The sequence below is a fragment of the Erpetoichthys calabaricus genome, chromosome 1 (assembly GCF_900747795.2).
Source record: "Erpetoichthys calabaricus chromosome 1, fErpCal1.3, whole genome shotgun sequence".
In the NCBI taxonomy this organism is placed as follows: domain Eukaryota; kingdom Metazoa; phylum Chordata; class Cladistia; order Polypteriformes; family Polypteridae; genus Erpetoichthys; species Erpetoichthys calabaricus.
Genome location: NC_041394.2, coordinates 115,413,332 through 115,438,574, shown reverse-complemented (window position 1 = coordinate 115,438,574; position 25,243 = coordinate 115,413,332). Strand labels below are relative to the sequence as shown.

The 25,243-nt window shown below is 35.3% G+C and overlaps 2 protein-coding genes across 3 annotated transcripts in view; both read left to right on the top strand.

The window, feature by feature from the left end:
* Positions 1-25,243, top strand: part of tulp3 (tubby-related protein 3) — a 470,805-nt gene that overhangs the window by 304,374 nt on the left and 141,188 nt on the right. The gene's annotated exons all lie outside the window — the stretch shown is intronic.
* Positions 1-25,243, top strand: part of si:dkey-82f1.1 (DENN domain-containing protein 2A) — a 148,566-nt gene that overhangs the window by 60,366 nt on the left and 62,957 nt on the right. For both annotated transcript variants that reach the window (XM_028805490.2, XM_028805480.2), the window contains exon 3: positions 16,024-16,983. In XM_028805490.2, the coding sequence (XP_028661323.1) occupies positions 16,024-16,983 (960 nt within the window). The remainder of the gene's footprint in view (positions 1-16,023; positions 16,984-25,243) is intronic.

Here is a 25,243-nt window from a genome sequence, read left to right as displayed (position 1 = left end):
CATCATCCATCCATCCATCCATCCATCCATCCATTTTCCAACCCGCTGAATCCGAACACAGGGTCACGGAGGTCTGCTGGAGCCAATCCCAGCCAACACAGGGCACAAGGCAGGGAACCAATCCTGGGCAGGGTGCCAACCCACCGCAGGACACACACAAACACACCCACACACCAAGCACACACTAGGGCCAATTTAGAATCGCCAATCCACCTAATCTGCATGTCTTTGGACTGTGGGAGGAAACCGGAGCGCCCGGAGGAAACCCACGCAGACACGGGGAGAACATGCAAACTCCACGCAGGGAGGACCCGGGAAGCGAACCCAGGTCCCCAGGTCCCCCAACTGCGAGGCAGCAGCGCTACCCACTGCGCCACCGTGCCGCCCAGGGTCATCATTCTGTTGTAAAAATTGGAAAAAAGTATTCTATCAAGCAGTGCTGTCAGTTTCATTTCTAGAAGGCAAGACTGACAGTTCTTATTTCAACATATTTAATATGTTCAGGTGAAGGACTGTTAGTGTTTTGCAGGCTTAAAAATATTTTACATGTTTTGCAGGCTTAAAAATATTTTACATTGGAACTCCAAAGTAAATGTATTTCTGGAAGCAATAAAAACAAAAAAAAGTACTTTCTAGAGCAAATTATATCTCTTTAGTAGAGGAAGTGATCTTTAATTATTATTAAAATTAGGAGACACAATGGCTCTCATGAGCTGATGTTTATGATGCTACTTGGCCAAGATACTCTTTTTCCTTTAGAAGGACCATGCTTTACAAGCAGTCAAGAGGCCACATCCCTGTTGGCATTTTAGATTTCTTCACAGTTTTGCTATTTATTCAGCTGTTCCAGGCCAATAGGCATCACTCACCAGAAAAATCTGCCCTCCCACAGCATATGTTTGTGGCTTGGCTGTCACACTTAAGCACTGCTATTGCCAAAAATGTACTGCTTTAAAAATATTTTTTCCTTAATAATACTCATTGAGTTTGTCTTACTTTTTATTTTTATAAATAACACTTTCAAGTAAATGGCATATGTCAACAATGTGTACACCTAATTAGGAATATTGGTGTGTGATGAAAGAAAGTTTTTTTTTTTTTTCTGGACAAAGACCACCCATGACTACTGAGGTACAGCTAAGGATATGAGGAAATCTTTTTAACTTTTAAGCAGCAGGATGTCAAATTCAACTTAAAAGAGTCGCTTTGATATTGCTGTACTTCTCTCGCATATTTCTGCAGTGCTAAGTAGCTTTTATTTTTAAAAAAAATGGTAAGATTGAATTAGTTAGGCTTCTGTTCTTAATGTGAGGAATAAAAGTCCAGAATGGTAATAACAAAAAAGAAAAAAAAAATTTGTAATTGCACTTGCTATATATTTTTTGTATTGATTCATATCCTTTACTTACAGACACGTTTTTACATTTGATTAAAAACCACGACTTTAAAAAGCAACAACAACAAAAAAAACAACAAAATTTAACGTAGAACTCAAGCCCGTACAGTTAATTGGGTGACCGCTAGCATTCAAGCAAAACCACAATTGCTTGACAGATGAATTGGTCAGTGATATTGCAGACAGTCAAGGAAGAGAACAGAGATGTAACAAACCTAAGCAGTTCCAAAATGCTTTCTTGGTTGACACATTTGAAGAGGTTCCAGAATATAAGTAGACTGAGAGAAATATCACTGCTTTGAAGCAAGAGCTGAGAAGTATGTTGCATTTTTAACATGTGTGGCAAGAGAAAGGACATTTATTTGACGGATAGAAGGAGACTTCAGATGTCTGAGATGTAAGATTATATGGAAAGAATAGAGCCTGGAAGTTTTGAAGTGCAAGTCCATGCTCCTGCAGGTCAGGACATGTGATTTGAAATGTATCCTAGTTATACTTGAACATCAATGAATTGAGTAAAGCAGAGTAGTATAATGCTAAAAGTATGAACAGAATACACCAGTCAAGTGTGTTGAAATACTACTTTGGTGATAAATGCATTCCTCTATAGTAGTGTCCAAAAAATAGCATTTAAAAAGTTTTTTTTTTAATTATACTTTATTAATCCTGAAGGAAATTACTTGTTTTTTTTTTTGCATACCCCTTGGGGTCAGAGCGCAGGATCAGCCATTGTACAGTGCCCCTGGAGCAACTGAAGGTGAAGGGCCTTGCTCAAGGGCCCAGCAGAGTAGCATCCCTTTTGGCAGTGACTGGGATTCAAACCAGCAACCTTTGGGATACCAGCATAGATCCTTAGCCTCAGAGCCACCACTCCACCCTAAATTTTGAAATTATACCTAAGAATTTTCTATTTGATAGTGATAGTCATATAGCACTTTCAGACTTCTGAGTTACCTACTTTTTCAGTATTATTGTATGAACTCACTAAGTCCAGTTATAAGGTTATATTAGTTTTTTTTTTATTTGATATACAGTACAATACTTTTAAACTCACTGGTAACTAATTCTCTGTTATTTAATCAAAGAACTAATAGATCATTATAGCTGATATTGTAGGAAGTTTATATAATGACAGATATTGAAACATGCTAAAAGTTTTGGCGTAAGAATATTAAAAAGTCTTGCAGTGTCATTTGTTCTGTTTTAAAATTTATCCAGAAATCTTAATGAAAGACAAAAGAAAAATTATATGTAGTAACATTTTTGGCTGAACTAAAAATGCATTCTAAAAAAGAAATTTCTTCTCATGAAGCAATATTTTCTTTTAAAATGGTAAAAGTCTTTTGTTTAGAGAGGCTGTGCCTAAGTTCATATCCCTGCACCTACCATACAAATAAGCAATCATTTCTCCATCCATTTACTCAAACGGTTTCTTGTACTTGGGGAATCAGAGCGTATCATGTACACTGACATTGCACACAACTTTGGTAGTGTGTGAGGAAACCAAAGTAAAAGGCAAAAGCACACATGAAAGTGAAGAGAACATTGCAAACTCTAAACAGAGTGTTTTGGTTAGGCTTTGAACCCAGAGCTCAGGAACTGCGATACAGAAGTGCCAATCATCATGTTGCCTTGCGTATAAAAATGTCCAGAAAGTGATACACAACAACAAAGATTTATTTCCTTTATTTTTTTTGCATTTGAATGCCATTTTATCTTAACACTGTTATCAGTATTCTCCCATTGTCTTATACCTCTGCATCCACTTTTAAAACATTGTAATGGATTTACACATTGCCATTTGTGGATTTCCTCTTCTTTCTAGTTTGTAAGTTATAGTCTTGTTGTCATTCATTCCTGCGATAGGAGAAAAAAACAAAAATGTATGTTGTGGAGCTAATGGCCACCTTAGCTCTTTTCCAGGCCATATATGAAAAGAGTCGCTGCCTTAATATTTGAATTTACTTGAACATCATCATAATACACTTTGCTGATTAGCAAAGGATCTCTGATGTATCGCCAACATTTTGATTGTGCTGTTAAGTTTCTGTGAACAGCATAAGATATGTTGCACTGCAAGTTGTTTTCTTTTTCAGAGGCGATACTTAAAAAGCATCATTCAACAACTCATGACTTCTTTTATTTGTCTGTTTTTAGTGCAATAAAAATGTTGAAAAGCATATAAATGAAACAAACTTTTGGAAACTGTTCAAAAATTACATATTAGTACTGACAATTTTTTCAACTCAGAATTCTAAATTCATACCAGAGATAATGTGGATGAAATTAGGATACAGTTGCAACACCACAAAAGAACAATGCAAATATTTGAATCACTTGAAGCATTAAGTAACTACAAAGTATTGTAGGATAATTGTATGTTATGACATATTATTCATGGTTAAAATATTTTTCCAGCTAACAGAAATTTCTTTTTCATACTTCTATATTCATTGAAACAGCACAGCTCTATTAACCAATTCAGGTAACAACCTCAATCACAGTATCAGTCAAAAAACTGGCATAATACTTTTTGTCTTAACAGTATAGAGCATAAAGTGACCTAATTTAACTATAAGAATATAAGATTAAATTCAGAATTAGGTGGAAAATTGGCTCATGATTTAAAGTTATTCTACATCTAGTCCATTTACATATCACATTCCATCCCATTCTGTTACCTTGCCTGAACAGATCTGGAGAAAGTTCAACATTTCCACAAAAACTGCACTTCCTTGTCTATACTTGTTCTGACACAAGCACAATTTAATGCCTCGCACTTGCTTGAAGCCAAAGTTTCCTTTGTGCAGTTATTTTCATCCCTTTTTGTATAACAAGCTGATTTTTTTAGAGCCTGGGAATTCGTGAATTCCATCAAAATCTTTCTGACAAATAATGAAAGCACCTGAAGGGAGAAGTGACAAGACACAAAGTAAATATTTATACACAGGCAGACAGAAATAAAACAGAGTCTGATGAATATACAGCATTTATAAACACAGAACATCAGATGTTTTCAAAACACACTAGGCTGTATGGCATGTCCTTGTAATCACCAATTCAAATCATTCACATCACTATATACCTAATAGAAAATACTTTGCAATTATAGTCAATTGATTCCATGAATGTCCAAAGCTTCCATTTGTGTGCACCTTTGTCAGTGAGTGGCAAAATGAAAGATTCATTATTTCCTTTTCCACAGGGAATGGAGGCTGAAGGCTAGAAGTTACCTTCCTTTGTTATCTTCACAGCAGATTTTAAATTTTATATAAAACAGGCTGAAACATTGCTGCCCTTTTAGAAGTAGTCATGATATACCTATTGGTCAACTGATGTATCCAGGAAAACAGCAGAAAAAGGGACATAGAATGTTGCAAATGTTTTCAACTGTAACTGTTGTCTGATAATGTACATTTTAAAATTCTTTGTGTTTTTAGTTATTGTAATATCTGTAATAAAATCAGTCTTATAGTTTACTTTTTTAGTTGTGTTGGCCACATTACTGTATGGAGCTAAACCATGAACAGTACAGAGGAAACACCTGGAAAAACTGGATTGAAACTATCAAAGCTTCCTGTGAATGATCTCCATATCATATGGTAGGGCAACTATTAGCATCCATTTACAAGTAGGCAACAGACAATGTATCCATCATTATCAGTCCATCCATCCATTATCCAACATGCTATATCCTAACACAGGGTCACGGGGGTCTGCTGGAGCCAATCCCAGCCAACACAGGGTGCAAGGCAGGAAACAAACCCTGGGCAGGGCGCACATACACACACACACACACACTCACACACACACACACCAAGCACACACTAGGGACAATTTAGAATCGCCAATCCACCTAACTTGCATGTCTTTGGACTGTGGGAGGAAACCGGAGTGCCCGGAGGAAACCCACGCAGACACAGGGAGAACATGCAAACTCCATGCAGGGAGGACCCGGGAAGCAAACCTGGATCTCGTTACTGCGAGGCAGCAGCGCTACCCACTGCATCCATCATTATCCATTATCTGATTATTTGGACTGGCTGTGAAGGTGGATGACAGATTTCATACAAACAAAACAGGGTTACATTCTATAGCTTATTCAGAGACATCAAAGACATTCTCAAGGCTATTATGAAGGAATTAAAAATTCACTTTTTGTTTTTTTTTTTAAACAAAAGTTATTTAAGAAGCACTCTGTACTAGTGGGGCTGTTTGTAGTTCTCATCTTGTTTTAATTATGGGTTTTTGAACAGTGCAGATTTCATTTTTGCATTTGTTTTGGGTTTGTTTTTTTCTCCTTTTAAAGGTAATTATACAATTATTTAAGTTTAATTATTAAAATTATTGGTAACACTTTAGTTTAGATACTGCAGAAATGCATCTATTAATCATTTACTCTTATTTAACAAGACCTTACTAAAGGGTTCTTTTGGTCTTCATAAAACTTATAAAACATCATTTGATAGGTTATTCATCTCTGTGCAGTGTGGCATTTTGTCATGATGGTAACAAGACTTGTTAATATGAAGGACTTACAGGTTTTATACTAAATATAAAATATCAAGATAAACGTTTCTCAGTTAAACCACCTCAGAGCACTTCAAAGTGAAGTTTTGATAGTAGGTCATATGCTAGAGATGAATAAACACTTTATTAATGCTTTATAAGTGCTGTGAAAGTCCAAAACATAGTATGTTTAGGTCTTCTTACATAAAATTAAATGAGCAATAAATGCATTTTTGCAGTCCCTAAACTAAAGTCTTACCAAATTATTTTTTTTAATGTTCCATGCAATTTTATTTCCAGTAGGCATCTGCATTTTGTGCTCTATTTATACCATGTGACATTTGGAAGCAGTGTCATGTGACATCAGTGCCTGTAAGGTATTTTGTATGCATTGCAATACTCTGAGCATGTACAATTATGAATTTTAAAATAATTTTCTGTCTGAAGTTAATGCACAAAATCTTCCAATGGTGGCAGAATTTTGCTTGTTTTCTTTGACAATGAGTTTAGTTTGCATTTCATTTCTTGTTTTCTTTTTTACTTTTGGCTTCACCCTTTTTCTGTAGTATGGCAATGAGTTTCCCAATGTGTCTTATCCTTTTCTCTGTACCTTTTTGTTTCTGTCAATTACATTCCGACAGAACATTTGCCATTGAATATTTTCTAGGTCAAATGATATTTCTCTACTGTTCAAGGTTAATCCCTAAGATGGAATTTATTATTGAATATGTTTGTATATGTTTGTACCATACTTGTTTCTATTTCTGAAAATACAATTTTTGTCTTTGACTAGACTGGAAATAATTCTAAAATTCTGCATTCAAAGTTTTTTTTTTAATTTGAGTATTTTTTGGTTAACATATTTAACTGCCCTAAATTATTTTCTGATATAATTTAATATACAATATATTTAATTAGTATGTGTTTCTCATTGTTATGCCACTTTCTACTTAACCCTTACAGAAGTTGTATCATTAATTTAATTTCATTTTAACATAGTACAGCTACACAATAGCTATATATGAAATTATGGAATGAATACAGAAGTAAACTCTGCATTGACATTGACCAGGTTCAGGATTCATATCCATGACACTTTATCTGTGAGTTATCAGGCCTACCTTTAACAAAAAAAATGCTGCACAATTTAAAGTAAAATGTGGAATGAATGTACTTAAATATTTACTTAGGTTTGGAATTTATTTATTTATTTATTTTATTTATTTATTTAGTGTGTGTGTTTTTTACATGTTACCCATTTACTCAGTATCCAATCATATTTACTTGGAACCTAAATAGTGCCCATTTTAAGTGGCACATACCCTGCACTTGCCAATACAACCAATTTCATAAAGTACTTTTTGGAAAAGTATTTCAGACTGAAGAAAAACAAAGCATGGAAAAATGGAGGAAATGAATATTGAGTAGTTTATTTCATGAGGGTGCCCAGCAAAGCAATATTACAGTCTGTTAATTAAACTGAATTTATTTGTTCCTTGCAGCAGTGTATGTAGTTTTGTTTTCCAATTTAGCCGCATTTCTCTGGAAATAAGGAACAAAATAACCCCCAGAAAAACAATGAGTAACTTGGAGGCTTGTCATGAAAGTGCCTGATGGGCTGTCACACTGACTATCTGCCTGACTGAAGTCAAAGATCACACGGGCAGTTCCTGTTGCTCTTCAAAGCTTTGTCATTTCCTTCCTGAAGGATATAACATTAATAATTTCTTTCAAGTTTTAACTATAAACTGTTAATTCACGTGTGGCCTTTTTTAGACTTCTTTAAAATGACCACATGATCACTTTTATCCTCCATTACATTGTTAGAAAAACATTGTAATGCTATAAAGATTTGGGATGCTATGAACCCTGAACAAATTCTGTACCTTGTGCCCGACAGGTTTACTAAAGCTCTCTGCTAGGAGAAAAGAAATAAATCTTAATGGCTGTCTAGGATATCTAATATACAGTATGTCTTATTTAATCACTCTTGTTAGTGAGAAGTTTCAGGTTAGAGGCAAAAAAAAAACAGTAATAACTTTATTCACAGATGCATATGACTGTAAATTTTAATTTCTGTCCATGTTCACAAATATGAAGTAGGATTCAATACACTTGTAATGTCTTTGAGCTTCTGAGAGAGATGTTTCAAGTCATACCTAAAAGAAAACGAAATTAAGTGGCAAATGGAAGTCAAGAACAAAAATCAGTTTCACGTGTGTACATTCAAAACAAAATGTCATCTTTTCATTTTCTCTGCGTCTGTGTCCACAGAGGAGAAATGATCTCAGTTGTACTTCATAATTTGCAGGTATAAGATGTGACATTTGTCTTCTGGAATCAGATTAAAGAATACGACTGTCTAAGAACAAGCAAGCTAAAAGAGAACTCCCCTTTCCCTAGTGATCAATCAGACTCCTGACTGTGAGGGTGTCTTCTTTTGCAGCAGTCTCTGTCTTCATTTCTTCCTTGCTACAATTACCCTCTCACTACAGCTTGTTCTTAATTTGCATTTCTGTTCAGTCAGTGTCTGGCAATAAAGCCAGGGTGTTAAAGAAGGTTTCCAATAGAATTTCAAGGCATTACTTTATATAGGAACAATATCAAGTTTGAGAAATAAACAGTTTGGTGTAAAGCAGTCATGTTCAGAAATGTAAATAAATAAAGAACTATTGTGTGTCTAAGGAAGCAAGAGAAAGAGAGAGAAAGATAATTGAAATAAAATAAAACTGGCAACTTATGTCACTAGATAGAAAAAAATAACACCATACAGGAGCAGCACAACATCAAATAGAAGTTTCTCTTTTTTTGGTAAGCTTTTGTTGATACTTACCACTACAATTAAAAAACAAGCTTATTATTCAGTATGTTTCCAAAATCACAGAAACGTATCTTTGCAGAAGTTCCTGCAAACCAGGGATAAGTATGCTAGATTGAGTTTAACATGTCAAAAATAAGACAAACACACAAGGCACAAGAGACATTTGCTAAAGCTGACAAGTATAATGTTCAAGCACATCTGTTGTTTTCTTTTATTTTTCCACCTTTCTTATCATGTTATAGATACATTAAAATAAACTTTACTTCTGTTTTATATGGAGCTTTGCAATAGACTTTTATCTTCCTTTGAAACTAAAAAGTTCACTTACTTTCTTGTTAAAAATGCAGAACAGCACATGAAAATCAAATTGCCACAAATGCCTAATACTTTACAATGTACAAATTTTCACTTACCCCAAAGTACAATAGCATGGATTGAAGTAAAGAGTATAATTTGACAGGCAATTTCTGATGCAAGAGGGGAAAAGCAAATGAGCACATCATATATTCAATGGATGACCTTTTTATTCACTTGGGCTTCTGCTTTGCAAAAGGAATGGGTGTTTTGTGAATAAGCTTGTGATTGTATGGCATTTGTTTAATTGATTTATTCATTTGACAATTCAGGATTTTTATCAGTTTATTGAGTTTTAATTTCTGGATTTTTCCAGTTAAATTTATTATGCAGTTAAAGAAAAATTATCAAGATAAATGACAATAGAATATTTTTACATCATATAGTTCATTCATGGCACATATACAATATTCACAAGCATAAAGCACTCAACATTATAAGCTGGACCCAAAATTTGAAATACATTATGGATACATAAACATACTTTATACAAGAACTGCAACTATACATAAAATGAATATGTGAAAAAGAAAACATTACAAATACAACTGTGTTAGGAGTTAAAATGTTAAAGTCTTAATTCTGACTATACAAGTAAGCCTGCGATTCGCTAGCGAATCAGACAGCCAAGAATGGCAATCAGTTTCTGTTCCGTCCGATATCTGGATGAATGACATATCATGGAGGGTGGGTGCGTCTGGGGAAATGTCATTTAATTACATAAGCATATCTGTAGTAAAGCGGTCTCATTTTGTGGAGATGTGATTCCGTTGTTTTTGCGGACACCAGCTGCTGGCAGAGTGGAGCACAGCAAGTCCAGTTTACAGGTTGTGGTGTTCGTGTGCCAGCCACTGAGTCTGGGAAGCCGCTGGGTTAGAGTCTGTGACCGTCATGTGATCTATATTACTGGCACAGTGGATTAAAGCAAGTGTAGTGAACAGGTTGTGTTGTTTGGGCGCCACGTACTGACTCTGGGAAGGTGCTGCGTTTTGGAAAGCCGCTGCCTTTGACTCTGGGGCGGGCGCCACCGCGTTTTGGGACGCCGCTGCGTTTGACTCTAGACTCTGGGGCGGGCACTAAACTGAATGATCGTTATGTGATCTACATTACTGGCACAGTGGATTAGAGCAAGTTGATTCCGTACTGTAATACTGTAATGTGATTCACATATGCGCTGAATCGTTTCGTTTTTGTTTTCTCTGTGGCTGTGTCGTTAGCTATGGGCTCGGATTTGTATTTCCGTTAGTTGAGCTGTTTCATTTTTGAGCCGTGACTCCTTTGCCTGGGAGCTGTTTCGTGCGCTTCATTTGTCTAGCGGGTGTGTTTTCTGTGGCTGTGTCGTTAGCTATGGGCGGGCTCGTTGCAGTGGCGATCACACTGGTAGGCATGTTTTCTGTGGCTGTGTCGTTAGCTATGGGCGGGCTCGTTGCAGTGCGGCAGTGCGCGTGCACTTTGATGCGCCCTGCGCTCTGCGTCCATAACCTTCGGTTAGTAATATGGATAAATTGTCTTGGGTTGATGTAACATACTAAAGGTGCTCTATAATTAGTAATTGATAATACACACTGTTTATACTGTGTTTGCCAGCACCATCCCAATGAATTTTCTGTCTTTAGAGGGGCGGTTCACTTAACCACACTAGAATGGAGATCCTGCAGCTGTGGTAAGTCAACCCTGGCTAATACAAGAGGCACCACAGTTACAGTATTATGTAATACTGTTTTAATGTTTCATATTGTATTAAAACTACTAGTCAAATATATTTATCCGAAACATGGATTTAAGTAAAAATATAGAACTCGTAAAGCCCTTGCAAGTCTCATTAGTCTTGTGTGTACCCTTTCCTGCCTCATTATGTCAATGGGGAATATGCAATTTAACTAGAAAATTCATGCATTTCATTTGCATTTTTCTACTTTCCCTTTTGGATGAAAAAATCACTGCAGACAAACAAAGATATGCTATGTAAAAACAGTAAAGTTCAATCTGTTCATTCTAGGAAGCACACTATATAATGCACACTATCATGGTTTAGAATAGATAAAGTATGAAGGAACATACATGGCTCATATTAAAACAGAGAAAACTTAAGGATGAAAACGAAATCATGAAATATTACTAGTACTTACAACAACCTATCTGTATACTTTTTGTAAAAAGTACAAAAAATACACATAGAGCATTTGGTGCATTAAATATATATTTGGCTGAAATGCTGCAGTTGCCATATGAATTATATAACATAATGGTCCATTCTTTCATTAATTCATTTATTACACCCACCTATTCCTACACAGCTATTGTGGAGCTGATTTCTTTTTTCATGATTTTACTAATAACCTACAGAAACTATCGATTTAATTTTATAACAACTGGCAGAGCCTGTGTTTGAGAAGAAGCAAGAAAGATAGGTGTGGAAGCTTTGAAAGCAACTAATTTCAGATATACTAGTTCAGAGTAGGGGGCGGCACGGTGGCGCAGTGTTAGCGCTGCTGCTTCGCAGTTAGGAGACCTGGGTTCGCTTCCCGGGTCCTCCCTGCATGGAGTTTGCATGTTCTCCCCGTGTCTAAGACATGCAGGTTAGGTGCATTGGTGATCCTAAATTGTCTCTAGTGTGTGTGTGTGCCCTCTGGTGGGCTTGCAACCTGCCTGGGATTTGTCCCTGCCTTGTGCCCTGTGCTGGCTGGGATTGGCTTCAGCAGACCCCTGTGTTAGGATATAGTGGGTTGGATAATGGCTGACTGACTACTTCAAAGTAGTTTGATGTGGGCTACCTGCCTGCAGTGATTATAAGAACAGGGTGTAATCCAGCACATGTTTAAAACTGAGCACCTCTCTTTCTTGCAGTAGCTTATTAAAAGGAATTAACATAATTTGCTAGTCTAAGCAGCCCCCATTTGACACTCTATAATTTGCTTGTTTGATTACCTTTGATCTGTTATTTGAATAGCTCAATGTATCTGATCTTCAATTCACATTTATTTAACCCAAAAACCACATGTGGGTTAAAACTGCTGCAAAAAATGCAAACATTGTAGTGCAGTATTGGGTAGCTATTTTTGAAACATCTAAAAATGTTGGCTTTAGTCCTGAAAATAAACTTTTCCTTCATTCTTGACTTCGAGAGGATTCCTACTCACAGTGTTAATAGATATTTGTTTAGAGTTACAGATAGGGCATATTTTATTAAACTGTCAGTGTTTCTCATTCTGCGTCAGTTAATACAAAGTTTTACAAACTTTTATAAACAAAGATTCCACAAACTTTGGATCATTCAGTCCATCAAACTCATTTGGACAACTAATACCTAAGAAGTCCCGATATTTGTCCAAATACTTTTGAAAGCTGTCAAAGTATCTGACTCATTTATATGATTTGGCAGTTCATTCCAGATTCCCATGATCTTTTTTTGTGAAGACGCGCTTCCCACCCTCTGTCGTAAGTAAACTTCCCTTTAACTCTTAACGTTGTCCTTAAAAACAGACTTCACTCTTTATCTGAAAGAATTCTGCTGTGTCAGCTTTATTGATGCCTTCAGAAATTTTGATAACCTATATATTATATCTCCAGGTAGCCTTCTCTATTCAAGGGTGAAGAGGTTTCATTTGTTTATGTGCCATTTATTTTAGTTCAGGGATAGTCTATGTTCTTGGTGAGTCATCTCTAAAAAGAATTTGGAAATGCCTTGTATTTTTTTCCCTTTTTTTATCATGTTGTGACAAAAACTGCAAACAGTACCACAGATGTGGTTTGACTAGTGCATTACAGAGTCTTAGCATAACATCTCTTAAATTAATAGTTTTTACAATGAATCCTAAAAATGTATTTTCTTTTATAATTACTTTATAATTAGAATGTTGTATCAAATGTAAATTCCAAATGGTCCCCAAAGTTTTCTCCATGAATGTCAGCCTTCCCGAAGGTTTAGTTTATAATTGGTGATCCATTTAGCCTTCATGTGACATTTGGCACTCATCCATATTAATCTTAATGCCCCAGTTTTGTGTAATCCATAGATTTTTCAAGCTTAACCATATTAATAATTAATAATTAATAATAATAAAGAATCATTGTCTTTAAAGTACAGTACTTTAGTTCTAACACAGTCCCCTAATAGATTCTGCTGCTAAACTCACCCAAACTGAACTATTCTTTACTTTACTTTATATGTCTGGTTTGGTATCTCAGTCTTAAAATAGTTTTAAAAGTAAACCTCTGATTTATATTATTTTTGCTACCCTTTATTGCTCAGTGAGATTAGAAATTGACAAATTGGAATGATTGAAGTATCATAAAGTATTAAAGATGCTATAAAATTTTACATTAATTAGAGTTATTCTTGTTCTTAATGAATTGCACATACGTTTCATAGACCTTTCCCACTATTGACGTACTTCTGTGCCTTTTATGTAAAATCTGTGCTTTCTCCACATTCTTCGCTGATCCTGCAGGTTCTCTGGATTCCTTTTTTCCGTTGATAGATTAATTGGTCTCTTAATTTGCCTGAAGACAGTTGTAATTCTTCCTGGGATTTTGAGTTCATACCTTGGGTCTAGTTCGGTTGGCTGATTGTGGCACTGCACTTGATTTAGAAAACATACTGTTAATGAATGGATACTATGAAGTTCTTTGGGATGAGTGGTTAGCATTTTTTTCAAGTTTTTAGTGTTATATATGAAACTACCTTTTTTAGAGGTGTGCTTTGTAATTCATTAACAATTTTTGCTCATTGTTTAATTTATAAAAGCAACATTTCAGATAGATGTACAATTTATTTTAAACTTTAAGAAATTTTGCCCCACTTTAGCCAGGTTAGTGTTCTAAAATCTTTCTAAGTAAGCGTTTATATGAAATGAAAGAGTTAAGCATTGTGATTTGGCAGATGTGAGCAATCCCTGCCATACACACTCTGGAGGAGGCCTTGTTGACTTGGCCTTTCTCCAGCATGTGATTAACCTCAATCATATGACCAGTAAGCTGGTGCATCTGGAGTGGAGATCTAACTGGCTTCACTACTCAAGGGCTCCAATCCAACAGGCCCCTTTGCATCATCTTTTAATTAGTTACAGATGTTGCTTGAAATATAGTCTATGGCATAGCTGAGCAAATAACTCAGTTTTACATTCTTACTGCATTCAGAGTTAAAACCTCGATTAGAAAAAAAAAATGATATGCTGAGCAAAAAAACTACCTGTTCAGCAATGTAATCTTATACTGGAGGTGGGTTAAAAGTGCATGCTAATATTTTTATATACTTAAACATTCAAGACTTTGCAAAAGAGCCCAGAGGTACTCAGTGATCATACACTTATAAAAGTTGTGCATCCATCCATCCACCTTCTGAACCCATTTTGCTACAATACAAGATTGCTGCAAGGTGTAGCATAATTTAGCTTCAATGGGCACAAAATATTATAATTAATTATTAATCATCCATCCATCCATTATCCAACCCGCTATATCCTAACTACAGGGTCACAGGAGTCTGCTGGAGCCAATTCCAGCCAACACAGGGCGCAAGGCAGGAACAAATCCTGGGCAGGACTTATTCTGCCTATTTTTTTCCATTAGCAGTAACCCAAATAATTTAAATGGTTTAGCAGACTGGGCATTGGTTGTAATACTCCTGTGTGATTTTTGATTTGTGACTTGCTGTTGCTGAACATTGAAAGCAGCTGTTTTGTCCTGATAGCGCTTAGTTCAAGCATTTCATTAAGTCAGACCATGCTGTTAAGTCATGAACAGGGTGTAATTGGAAATAACATGCACCTGAAGTCATTTTGAAATTAAAGAAAACATGGCTGGAAATCCATTGTGTATATTTTACCTTTGGAGTTTTTCAAGGAAAAGACAACTAGAAAGAAGGGTGAACTGTGTGCCTGCAAATGTTGAAACATTTAAAGCCTGACTCTCAAATAAATGATACAAAAATAAGGTGTTCCAATAGGGCAGCTTAAAGTAATCAAATGCCTTGATCCTTGGGTATTTTTCAGAACACACATAATTTGAAGACTCTTTTGTAAGAGTTTGTTTGTTTTATACTATATTTTCACCCAGTTTTCCAGATCTTTGTTGGTTTTGGAGAAGGTATCTGTTTTCATTCTAATTCAGCATATGTATTTATTGAGTTCAAGAGGAGGAGCTGACAGTGTTTTGCTGTGTGATGTTTCTTTGCTAAACGAAACCTGAGATTTTGTCCTTAGTTAATGTGTAATGCTTACGGGCACCAGGAAAAACAGTTACTGTTCTTTTAAGTCCTTTGTATTTTTTATTTATTGTTCCTAGTGTTCTTGTATTTACACACATTAAGTGAAGTGATTTTTACAAAGCACTAACGGTCCCAAAAGCAGGGCAAACACCCTTTGTATTCTGTAATATATACAATCCAACAAATTCAATGCACTCACCATAGTTTCTTCAGTACATACTCAAGTCTGGTATTTATGCATCCTTGAAAAAAGTAAAAACAAAACGTTTATTAACATTAATACTGACTTCACACTGTTCTAGTTTCTAATACTGTTAACATTTAGAGATTCATTTAAATCAAACACAAATAAATCTTTTCACACAATGATTAGTTCACTATAAAGTTTTTAAATTGACAAGAATGCTAGATTTTAAAGATGACTTGACTTATGATCCTATTAAAGCCTGGAGTGTTTTGATTTAAACTGCACTGAAAAGTTTTAAGAGTTTGTCATGTGTAAAACACACAATCACATTTTAGCTATAGACCCAGTCATGATTACAGTGACAGTAAAGCAACAGGAGGCTAATGTAGGTAACCGTTACCTGGAAGAATTTTTCATAGTATATTACAATAGTCTTATGAACCTCAATGTTGTGCAAAAAAAAGTTAAATTATTGTTCATTTTAATATTGCAAAAACTTATTGTTTACTTTGAAAACTAGTATTAAAACTGTTTCTGTTGTTTTCCAGGCTTCAGCTCTGTGGATCTAAAAAAGAGAACATATTAACTGCAGTTGTACCTAATCCTGGCCTCAGGTTGGGAGGGGACACTAAGACCCCTTTCACCTCTTTGGAGAATCTGATTGATTACCTGGGGTGTGACACCATGCTGACACAGAAGTGGATGAGTGCAGAGCCACAAAACAATGAAAATGGCCTGACCGATACCAATAAGTTGTCCAGCAATGGACAGGTTAGCATTAAGAGCAAAGCCAGTATAAGGGAGAAGATCTCTCAGTGGGAGGGAAAAAAAGCATCGCCCTCCCCGCTGCTGAGCCGGAAGGAAACAGACATCCCCAAAAAAGAGGAGGTGAAAAAAGCTGAAGTACGGAGAAGTGACAGCAAAAGATTTGTGGCCTGGGAAAAGCAGGGAATTGGGAAGGAAAATGCTGGAGAAAATGAGGATTTCCCACCTAAACCAATGGAAATATCTGTAAAAGAGAAGGAAGGGAAAATTGATAAATGTAGCTTTGCAAAATCACAAGATAAGGTTCGAGACAATAAGTTTGTTCTGGCTCATATCAAAAAACTGGAGCAAGCCATGAAAGAAGGACCAAATATTCCCCAGTTGGACTTGCCAGGCAATTATTTTGTTTCTCCTGCTAAAGACACAGGTGAAAATGAACGGAAAATGAAGGAGCCTATTTTTGGGACCCTGGATATAGAACGGTCCAGTCCCAGAAGCAAAAATCAGGAAAATGTATACACTGAGCCAGGGACACCTTCCATAAATCCACTTCCTAAACCCCAACGTACTTTTCAGCATGATGGACAAGGGGCACCCTCCAGCTCCATCCAATTGCTTGGGAAGGGTAAAAGAAATCTACCTCCTTTGCCTTCCATTCCTCCTCCACCTCTTCCAACTTGCCCTCCACCAAGTGTTAGTAGGAGGGCCTTGGCAGACAAACTCAGAAACAATTCCAGCAATAGGTAAGGATATTTTAACAAAGAATGGGCAAATATGTACTTTTGGTTTATATGTGGATATAGATTTTGTTATTGGCACTTTCTAAAAAAATGACATGTTTTCCATATGGGATTTTTGCGATTTTTTTCCCCCAATATCCCAGCAACATACATGTTATGCTAAATGACAACTCTATAGTAGTCCATCTTAAGCAATTTAAGGAATGTGTGCTTCAATAGACTAACAACCCTTCCAGGATAACAGGTAAAGCAAAGTCAAAAAACTGAATGTATGGATTAATGAATGTTTAGCAAAATAATAATAATAATAATAATCACTGTACATACTTGTTGTGAATCTGAGTTTATGTGCCTAAGAAATGTTTTTTTTTTTAGTTTTGGCATATGTTTTATTTATTTTTATCAGTATTGTTTAATTTTAATGTTTTGTCAGTAGCATCATCACACCACAATTTTGTTTTGATTTTTCTGCCACCACTACCATTTTAAGCTTCCTTTTTTGAGGTTGCAGTCCTATTGTTTATTATGACAAAACCATTGCCAGTCACATGGCCGATGCCGTTATACTGTATGTGACATTAATATTATTAAAGGTGCCGATAGATAAGTTAGATGTCCTACTTTTGGAATTAAAATCTAAAGAAACAAATTCTGTGCTTTATGCATATTTTGTTGTTTTAAGTACTGGTTTGATTTTTGGAGCTCGACTTTAGTTTATAAATTTAATGCTTTGAAAATCACTATTTTTGACTTCTTCCCAGTATTTTTGACCATAGCCTCTCCCTTGACTATGACTCTACATGTCCTTTCATATTTAATTTGTTTCTGGGCAGCTGCAGCTATTACAAGATCATAATAATCCAGGTAATATTAGAAAAATGTTTCAATATGACAGTAAACATTTTCTAGTTTCCCACATGCTTAGATTTCAGTCAGTGTTTTTACAGAATAGTGGTTATTTTACATTAGGTTAGTGGCTTGTAATCTTGTTCTGCAGATATGAGGCATATTTCTATACATTCACATAAAAAGAACCTACTATAATTGTCATGTCTGTCTGGGTGTCTGTCCACATTATAGATTGATTTTTACTGAAATGTGATACACTTTTTTTTCCCAGAAGTTTCTTGGGAATGTTCAGTTTTTGTCAAAATATCATAATCAACATTTATTTATATAGCATAATTTTATGCAATACATCTAGCCCCAACTGCTTTACAAGAAGTTAAAGAAAAATGGAATTACAAGAAACAAATACAAAAAGTGATAAATAAGATAAAAAATAAATATGTACATAATATAGATAGATAAAAATGCTCTTGAATAACAAATTTAAAAAAGTCTCTTTTTAAAAAGCAACTCCAGATTTTTGAAATTGTTCACCTTAAAACAGAAAAATATGTTCTTTTTGGGAACTCAGCTACTCAAATAAAAGTAAAAATGCACACAAGGAGAACAAGTATTCACTATACTTATTGATAACTTAATAGAAAGGAAGTAGCTTCTTAGCTTGTCTCAGTAAGCAATTCTGCCTTCAGTGAATAGACATGGAATCAGTACTTATGTATAAACAAATTCTCAAGTGCATTATCTACATAGGATAATGATTCAGTATTTCACCGACCCTATAATACATTCCAAAAGTATTCAGAAGCCTCCACTTCATCCACGATTTATTGTCTTGTAGATTTAATTTTCAATGAATAATTGTCACAGTGATCTCCTATACATCATATGCCAATAATTTTACCTTGTAAAATTACCTAAATATTTGACCTAAACATTTGACATTTACATTTAAAATTTCAACAGCACTATGAAATTTCATTTCATCTTTGTTTATCCTTTGTTTTAACTATACATCCGACATTTCTTTTTTTACATTAAAGTAATACGAAATACAGTTTGTCACAGACCCTCCTCAACTAACAACTAGCAATAGTCTGTCATTATCCAACCCGCTATATCCTAACACAGGGTCACAGGGGTCTGCTGGAGCCAATGCCAACCAACACAGGGTGCCAGCCCACCGCAGACTACCAATAGTATGTAAATCAATTAAATTCTTACATCACTTGAATTGGAATCTCGTATCTATGACAGCCATTTCAGACACTACAAGTAGGCTCAGTTTTTACCTCTATTGTATGTAAAAATACTTTTAAAACATTGACATTATGTACCCTATTAATGCATGTAATTACATTCTATCATCAATGTTATTTTTTAAATATTTCTTAAACAAAAATGTAATATCAGTGACTTTTATGAAGTAATGCAAAATAAAAAAAGAAAAAATGCATGTGTGTGAAGCATGTGCACATTTTCTGACTTGTTTGATTTTTTCTCCAGATTACATATTTATTATTTAGCAAGATTGCTAAAGTACTAATGCAGTTTATTTGAACGTTTAAATAGTTGTGATAATTATTCTTTTTGTAATAATGGCAAAATATGAATTTCATGACCTGGTGTTTGCAATACAGAGAAGCAGGCAACAGAAGCATATCCCACTGACATTGGGTGCAAGAAAGGGAGTATCCCTGGTACTAAAGAAAATTTGATCAGCTAGGTAGGCTGTCATAGATTCCAGAGATAAAAAGTTTCATGCCACAAGGATAACGGCTCTAGGGATGAAACAAAGGAATCTTATTGTCCATGCCCTGTTATGTTTTCATTTGCATTCCTTTCTGACACATCCGAAGCATCTTGCTGGCTTGCTCCTTCTCAACTACTGTTCAGGCCTCCTCTTAGACTATCCTGAGACTGTCTTTGGCTCAGAACTGTATATAGCACATTGTACAAAAGGTGGTCGGGTTGATTAGTACAGAAATCATAGACCTAAATAGAATGTTGTGCCTTAGCTGTGCTTTAGTTTTGTCATCAAAGTCTCTGGTTCCTTTTGGTTGTTTGAATGATACCACATCCTTCAAGCTAAAATAAGAAACCTTACCAAAAGTCTTAACTGAGTGCCCTTTGATTTAAATAGAAGTTGTCAATTTGCTTGCCTGTCACCCTTCCTACTTTACCTTCCAGGTTCTCTAGTGTTCACCTGTCACTATACAGCAATGTTAGCTTTAACAGTGAAATCATTCATTGGGGGCTATCCATATGTAATACTTATAGAATATTACTATAACTGGAGATGTTTCAGCTTATATTTTTACAATAAATGATTAAGCTTCTTTTGGAAATTTTGGGTTTCAAAAATGTTAACTATTTAAATAAATACCTTAAAGAATGTAAAAACAATCCTTTAAAATGGTTTACCACATGTACATTAAATTGCTATTTTATGCTAAATGTTTGGAGTATTATACTCTGTCTTGAGTACTGTTTTATGAACTAGAACTGCAAAACAATCTTGCACTGCAATCATTTATTGGGTATTCAATTGCAACAGCAGAGTTGCTTTTTTAATATACAGAACATTTGACATCTGTATTTAAAATTTAAACAGCACTATGAAATTTCATTTCATCTGTGTTTCTCCTTTATATTGTCTTGCTGCTCTCAGTAGTAAATTTGGAGCCTTAAAAGATACTTGGCAGTCTTTTCAGAGAAATCACTTTTAATCATACCAAACAAAAATCTCTTTCAGGCAGAAATAAGGAGGCCATTTTGTATTTTCAGAAATCCAAGAAAAAATATGCATACACTAGAAAAGTTGTCCATTTTTTGCCACAGTCAAAATAGGAATCTTTCACAATGAATCAATGTTTATTTGTGTTATTCAGTCTCCTTTGCCTCAAATAATCCTTGGATACCCCTGGTTACACAAGCACAATCCTGTTTTTAACTGGGAGACGGAATATATTTTGCAATGGGGCTTGTACTGTGTTCAGAATTGCTTGAGAACCATACCAAGACCAGTCATTTGTAATACAATATTAATCCTGCCTTCTGAATATTCTGAGTATGTTGATGTATTTAATATGCAACAAGCCCTAGTGTTACCTTCGCACTGGGACTATGATTGCTCCATTGATTTAGTGCCAGAGGCTCCATTACCTAAAGGGAAAGTTTACACTTTGTCACAACCACAAAAAATGCTATGGAACAATATATCACTGAAAGTTGCAGAATGGTTTTATAACCCTGTCCAATAGACCAATAGAAGCTGGCTTTTTTGTTGAGAAAAAAAAGAGTGGGGTCATTAACCCTGTATTGATTTCAGACAGCTAAATAGAATTACCCTCAAAAGAAATTCCTTTTTACCACTTATATCTTCTATTCTGAATCAAGGTACAGGTTCTACGGTGTTTTTTTTTAAATTAGACTTAAGAAGTGCATATAACCTTTTATTTGAATGTGGGTGGGACGAATAGAAAACTGCCTTTAATATTATGTCTGGACATTACAAAATCAGAGTAATGCCATATGGATTATCTAATACTCCAGCCTTTTTCCAGTCATTTGTTAATGACATTTTTAGAGATTTTTTGGGAAATTGTGTATTAGTAAACACAGGTGATAATTTGATTTTCTCTAAGGGCTTAATCACTTATGTGAAACATGATAAGGTAGTTCTTTGTCGTCTCTGTGAGAATAAACTGTTTGTTCAATTAGAAAAATATGAGTTTCACCAGGAAAAGATTTTGTTTTTGGGATATGAAATTTCACAGACTTGTTTAGCAATGGATAATACCAAGATCTCCACTATCATGGATTGGAAACCACCTGAGAGTGTTAAACAAGTCCAGAGATTTGTCAGTTTTGCAAATTATGATAGACAATTTATTAAAGACTTTAGTTCTGTTAAAACTCATATATCCTTATTAACCATATTATAAGTTTATATGCTTATAAGGAAAACTCATAAAACATTTCAATGAATGAAGGAGGCAAATGAAGCCTATGAGCATATAAAGCATTTGTTTACCATTGCTCCCATCTTATGTCACCCAAATATTGAATTTTATCGTAGAAGTAGATGTATCCAGTATCAGAACTGAAGCTATACTGTCACAAAGATGTCCCAAAACAGGAGTTACTCATTCGTGTGTCTTTTCTACTGAGAGAAACTATGACATAGGAAACCTTGAGCTGTTGGCAATTTAGTTGGCTTTGGAGGAGTGACATCCTTATTTAGAGGGAGCAACATTTCCTTTTGTTATCCATACTGATCATAAAAACTTAATGTATTTAAAATCTGCAAATAGAATAAATGCTTGCCAGGCTCAATTTGCTTTATTTTTCAGCTAATGCCATTTTACTTTAACATATCGCCCTGGCAGGAAATACGAAAAGGCAGACGCCCTTTCCTACATTCACAAGCCCAATGTTTTTTGTGAGGACCACACACCTATTATTGCCACAGAAAAAAAATTATTGGCATACTTAATGTACCAGATCTGGAAGAAATTTTTAATCAGGTTCGTAGTGTTCAAGGTCAGACAAATACCACTATAAATATACCAGCAGGAAAACTTTTCAAGCCTACTAATTTGACAGATTGGGCGCAAGATCTGTGCCATCAGTTGCCTATGTTTGGACACCAAAAGGTGGCCCAGAAGATGAACCTGTTAAAAACAACACTTTAGTGGACAGGCTGGAAACAGATGTCAAGAACTATGTTGCTGCTTACGATACTTGTCAATCAAAAAAAAAACAAAAAAAAACTACTGGACCACTGCTGAAATTGCTCCTGCCACTTCCTGTACCATTCCATCCTTGGGAACATTTCCATAGACTTTGACACAGATCTGCCTCCCTCCAAAGCCTATACCACTATTCTAGTTATAGTCAATAGATTCTGTAAAAGCACTCACTTTGTTCCTCTCAAAGAGCTATGATCAGCAAAATTACTGGCAGAAGTTTTTTTACAAACAGTAATGTGCCTTCATGGATCCCCATCTTCCATTGTGTTGGGCAGGGGTCTGCAGTTTATATATAGTTTATATATAGTTTTGGAAAGCCTTTGGGTTTGGGTGAGAAGTTTGGGTGCAAGGTACACTTGACATCTGGGTATCATATGAAAGCCAATACTCAAACTGAAAGGTTAAACCAAGACCTGGAAGATATTTACACTGTGCTATAAATTGTGAACAAGATGATTGGACTGATATGTTGCCCACAGAAGAATTTTCCAGAAGTGTTCTACTTCATTTGTCCATAAAAATGTCATCATTTGAATGCTAGTATGGATTTCGTCCTCATTAGTCTGAATCAGCAACCTCTCCATGTAATGTTCCATGTGTTAAGGATTATTTTAGTAAATTTTATATCAAATGGGAGATTATTTGTAGGAATTTAAGCAAAGCAGGATTATCTATGGAGTGCATTGCAGACAAGAAGTGCAAAAAAGTAAAAATTTTGACAATAGGTCAAAGAATGTGCTTATCAACCAGAAATATTTGGCTTAGAGTACTGTCTCAAAAATTAGCTTCTAGGTTTATTGACCTATAAGTAATTAAATGCTGGGTGGGTCTGGTTTCTTATACTTTATTTTTCCCATCACATTTTAAGATCCACTTCACTTTTCATTTTTCTAGGTTAAGACCAGTTTGTAGCCACCCATATTACACTCTTCATTCCCACACTCACTCAACATGCTAACTCTTTGCTTTCTTTGTTATTGATTTTCATGTTTTGCTTGGTTTTCGACTTCTTGCATGAATTTTGACAGTGATTCTTGCCTTTCATCTGGGTTTTGGTCGCTTCATTTATATTTTATTTGTTTTATTTTGCCTTTTGCACACATCTTCTGGTTCAACTCGAAATTAGTTATCTGTTTCTTGCCAAGCCAGGACAAAAAATAACTGGAAAACTGTAAAAAATACAGAAAAAAACCTTTGTACAACTACAATCTTAATGCATTTAAACCAACCTTAGTGAATTATATACTTTAATTCTCCTTGAATATATTCACAAAACCAAGTAGCTAATACTCCATATAGTACAAGTTTGTAAAATCTGGTAACACATGCTAAACACTTTTGACAAAACTAACAAAAAAGTAACCAGTCACCATATAACATTACACAAAAGTAAATTTAAGATTACATTGTATAAAATAAGAATGAAGGGGAAATAAAATTTTAATAGCCATTTGCCATTGATCTAATCGTATTATTTTACATTTCTCTATTATAAAAAAAAATCTTGGAAGGTTGAAAGGAGATGAGACGTGATTTTCTCACAGAGACACTTTCACGTCCCGCGATCTTTGGGCAAAGGGATTTAACCACGCCCGGGGCCAAAAATAAAATAAAGAGTAGATGACAAAGTGGAACATCGTAAAGAATTCAGAAACGTCGGTGCAGTACACATGCAGAGCAGGTTAGAGGTAATGGACGTATGAAAATTCGAAAGTCTCAAAAAAAGGATAGTAAAGACCGCATTGGCGTAAACAAATGGAAAATATTACTCAGTGAAATAACAGAACAGCGAAAAGAGATTGAATATATTGTTCGGATTTAAACTTTAAGTCGGAGACTTGTAGATCGCCTAATTTGTGTTACCATCAAGGCAAAAAAAGTAGTGTTTCTTCCCAATGAAGAGGCCTATCTGCGAGAATTAAAAGATTTGTTGTTTGGTGAAAGTGAAATCCCACGAGAGAAATCATTTCTCATTTGTGTGAATGCTATTGTCAGACACATCTCTTGTAGAGAGAAAGAAATGATATTCATTTACGGGCATTGCGTTAGCATGATGTAATTCCAAACACAGAATCAAAATTCAATGTGATATTGATGAAAAGGTAAAAGCGAGAAGAGATTGAATATATGGACATAGGTGATATGACAGAAGTGTGCTGCGCAAGATGCAGATCACGCGGCACGGCAGCATCAGCAGGCCAGCAGCTGATCGAGCAAAGAGGAGGTAAAAAAAAACTATATTTGTTTCCCACTGTATCACTGTTTAAAAGTGGGTTTTGAAGGAGTGACTGTGTCTCCTTGTGGTGGCAGAGACTGGGGGGTTAGCCAGCAAAGCGAGCAGGGGGAAAAGCCCCCTATTAAAATATAGATTAATATTAATTATGTTTTATACTCTGTATCTTACAATCATAGATTCTTTAGTTTGCATTACTGCCAGAGTCATGCATTAAAATTCCTGCTCATTGTCTGTGTGGAGTTTGCAGATTCCTCTTCTATCTTCATTTCCTCTGAGTACTCCAAGTTTTATCACATACTTACAGATATATGTGTTGGATTACTACAAAACCCTATATTGCCTTTAAGACGAATGTATGTAGGTTGTCATTTTTTACTACTTTCAAAATGTAGTAGTGCAATATTGCCATGTGTAGAGAGTGCAGTAG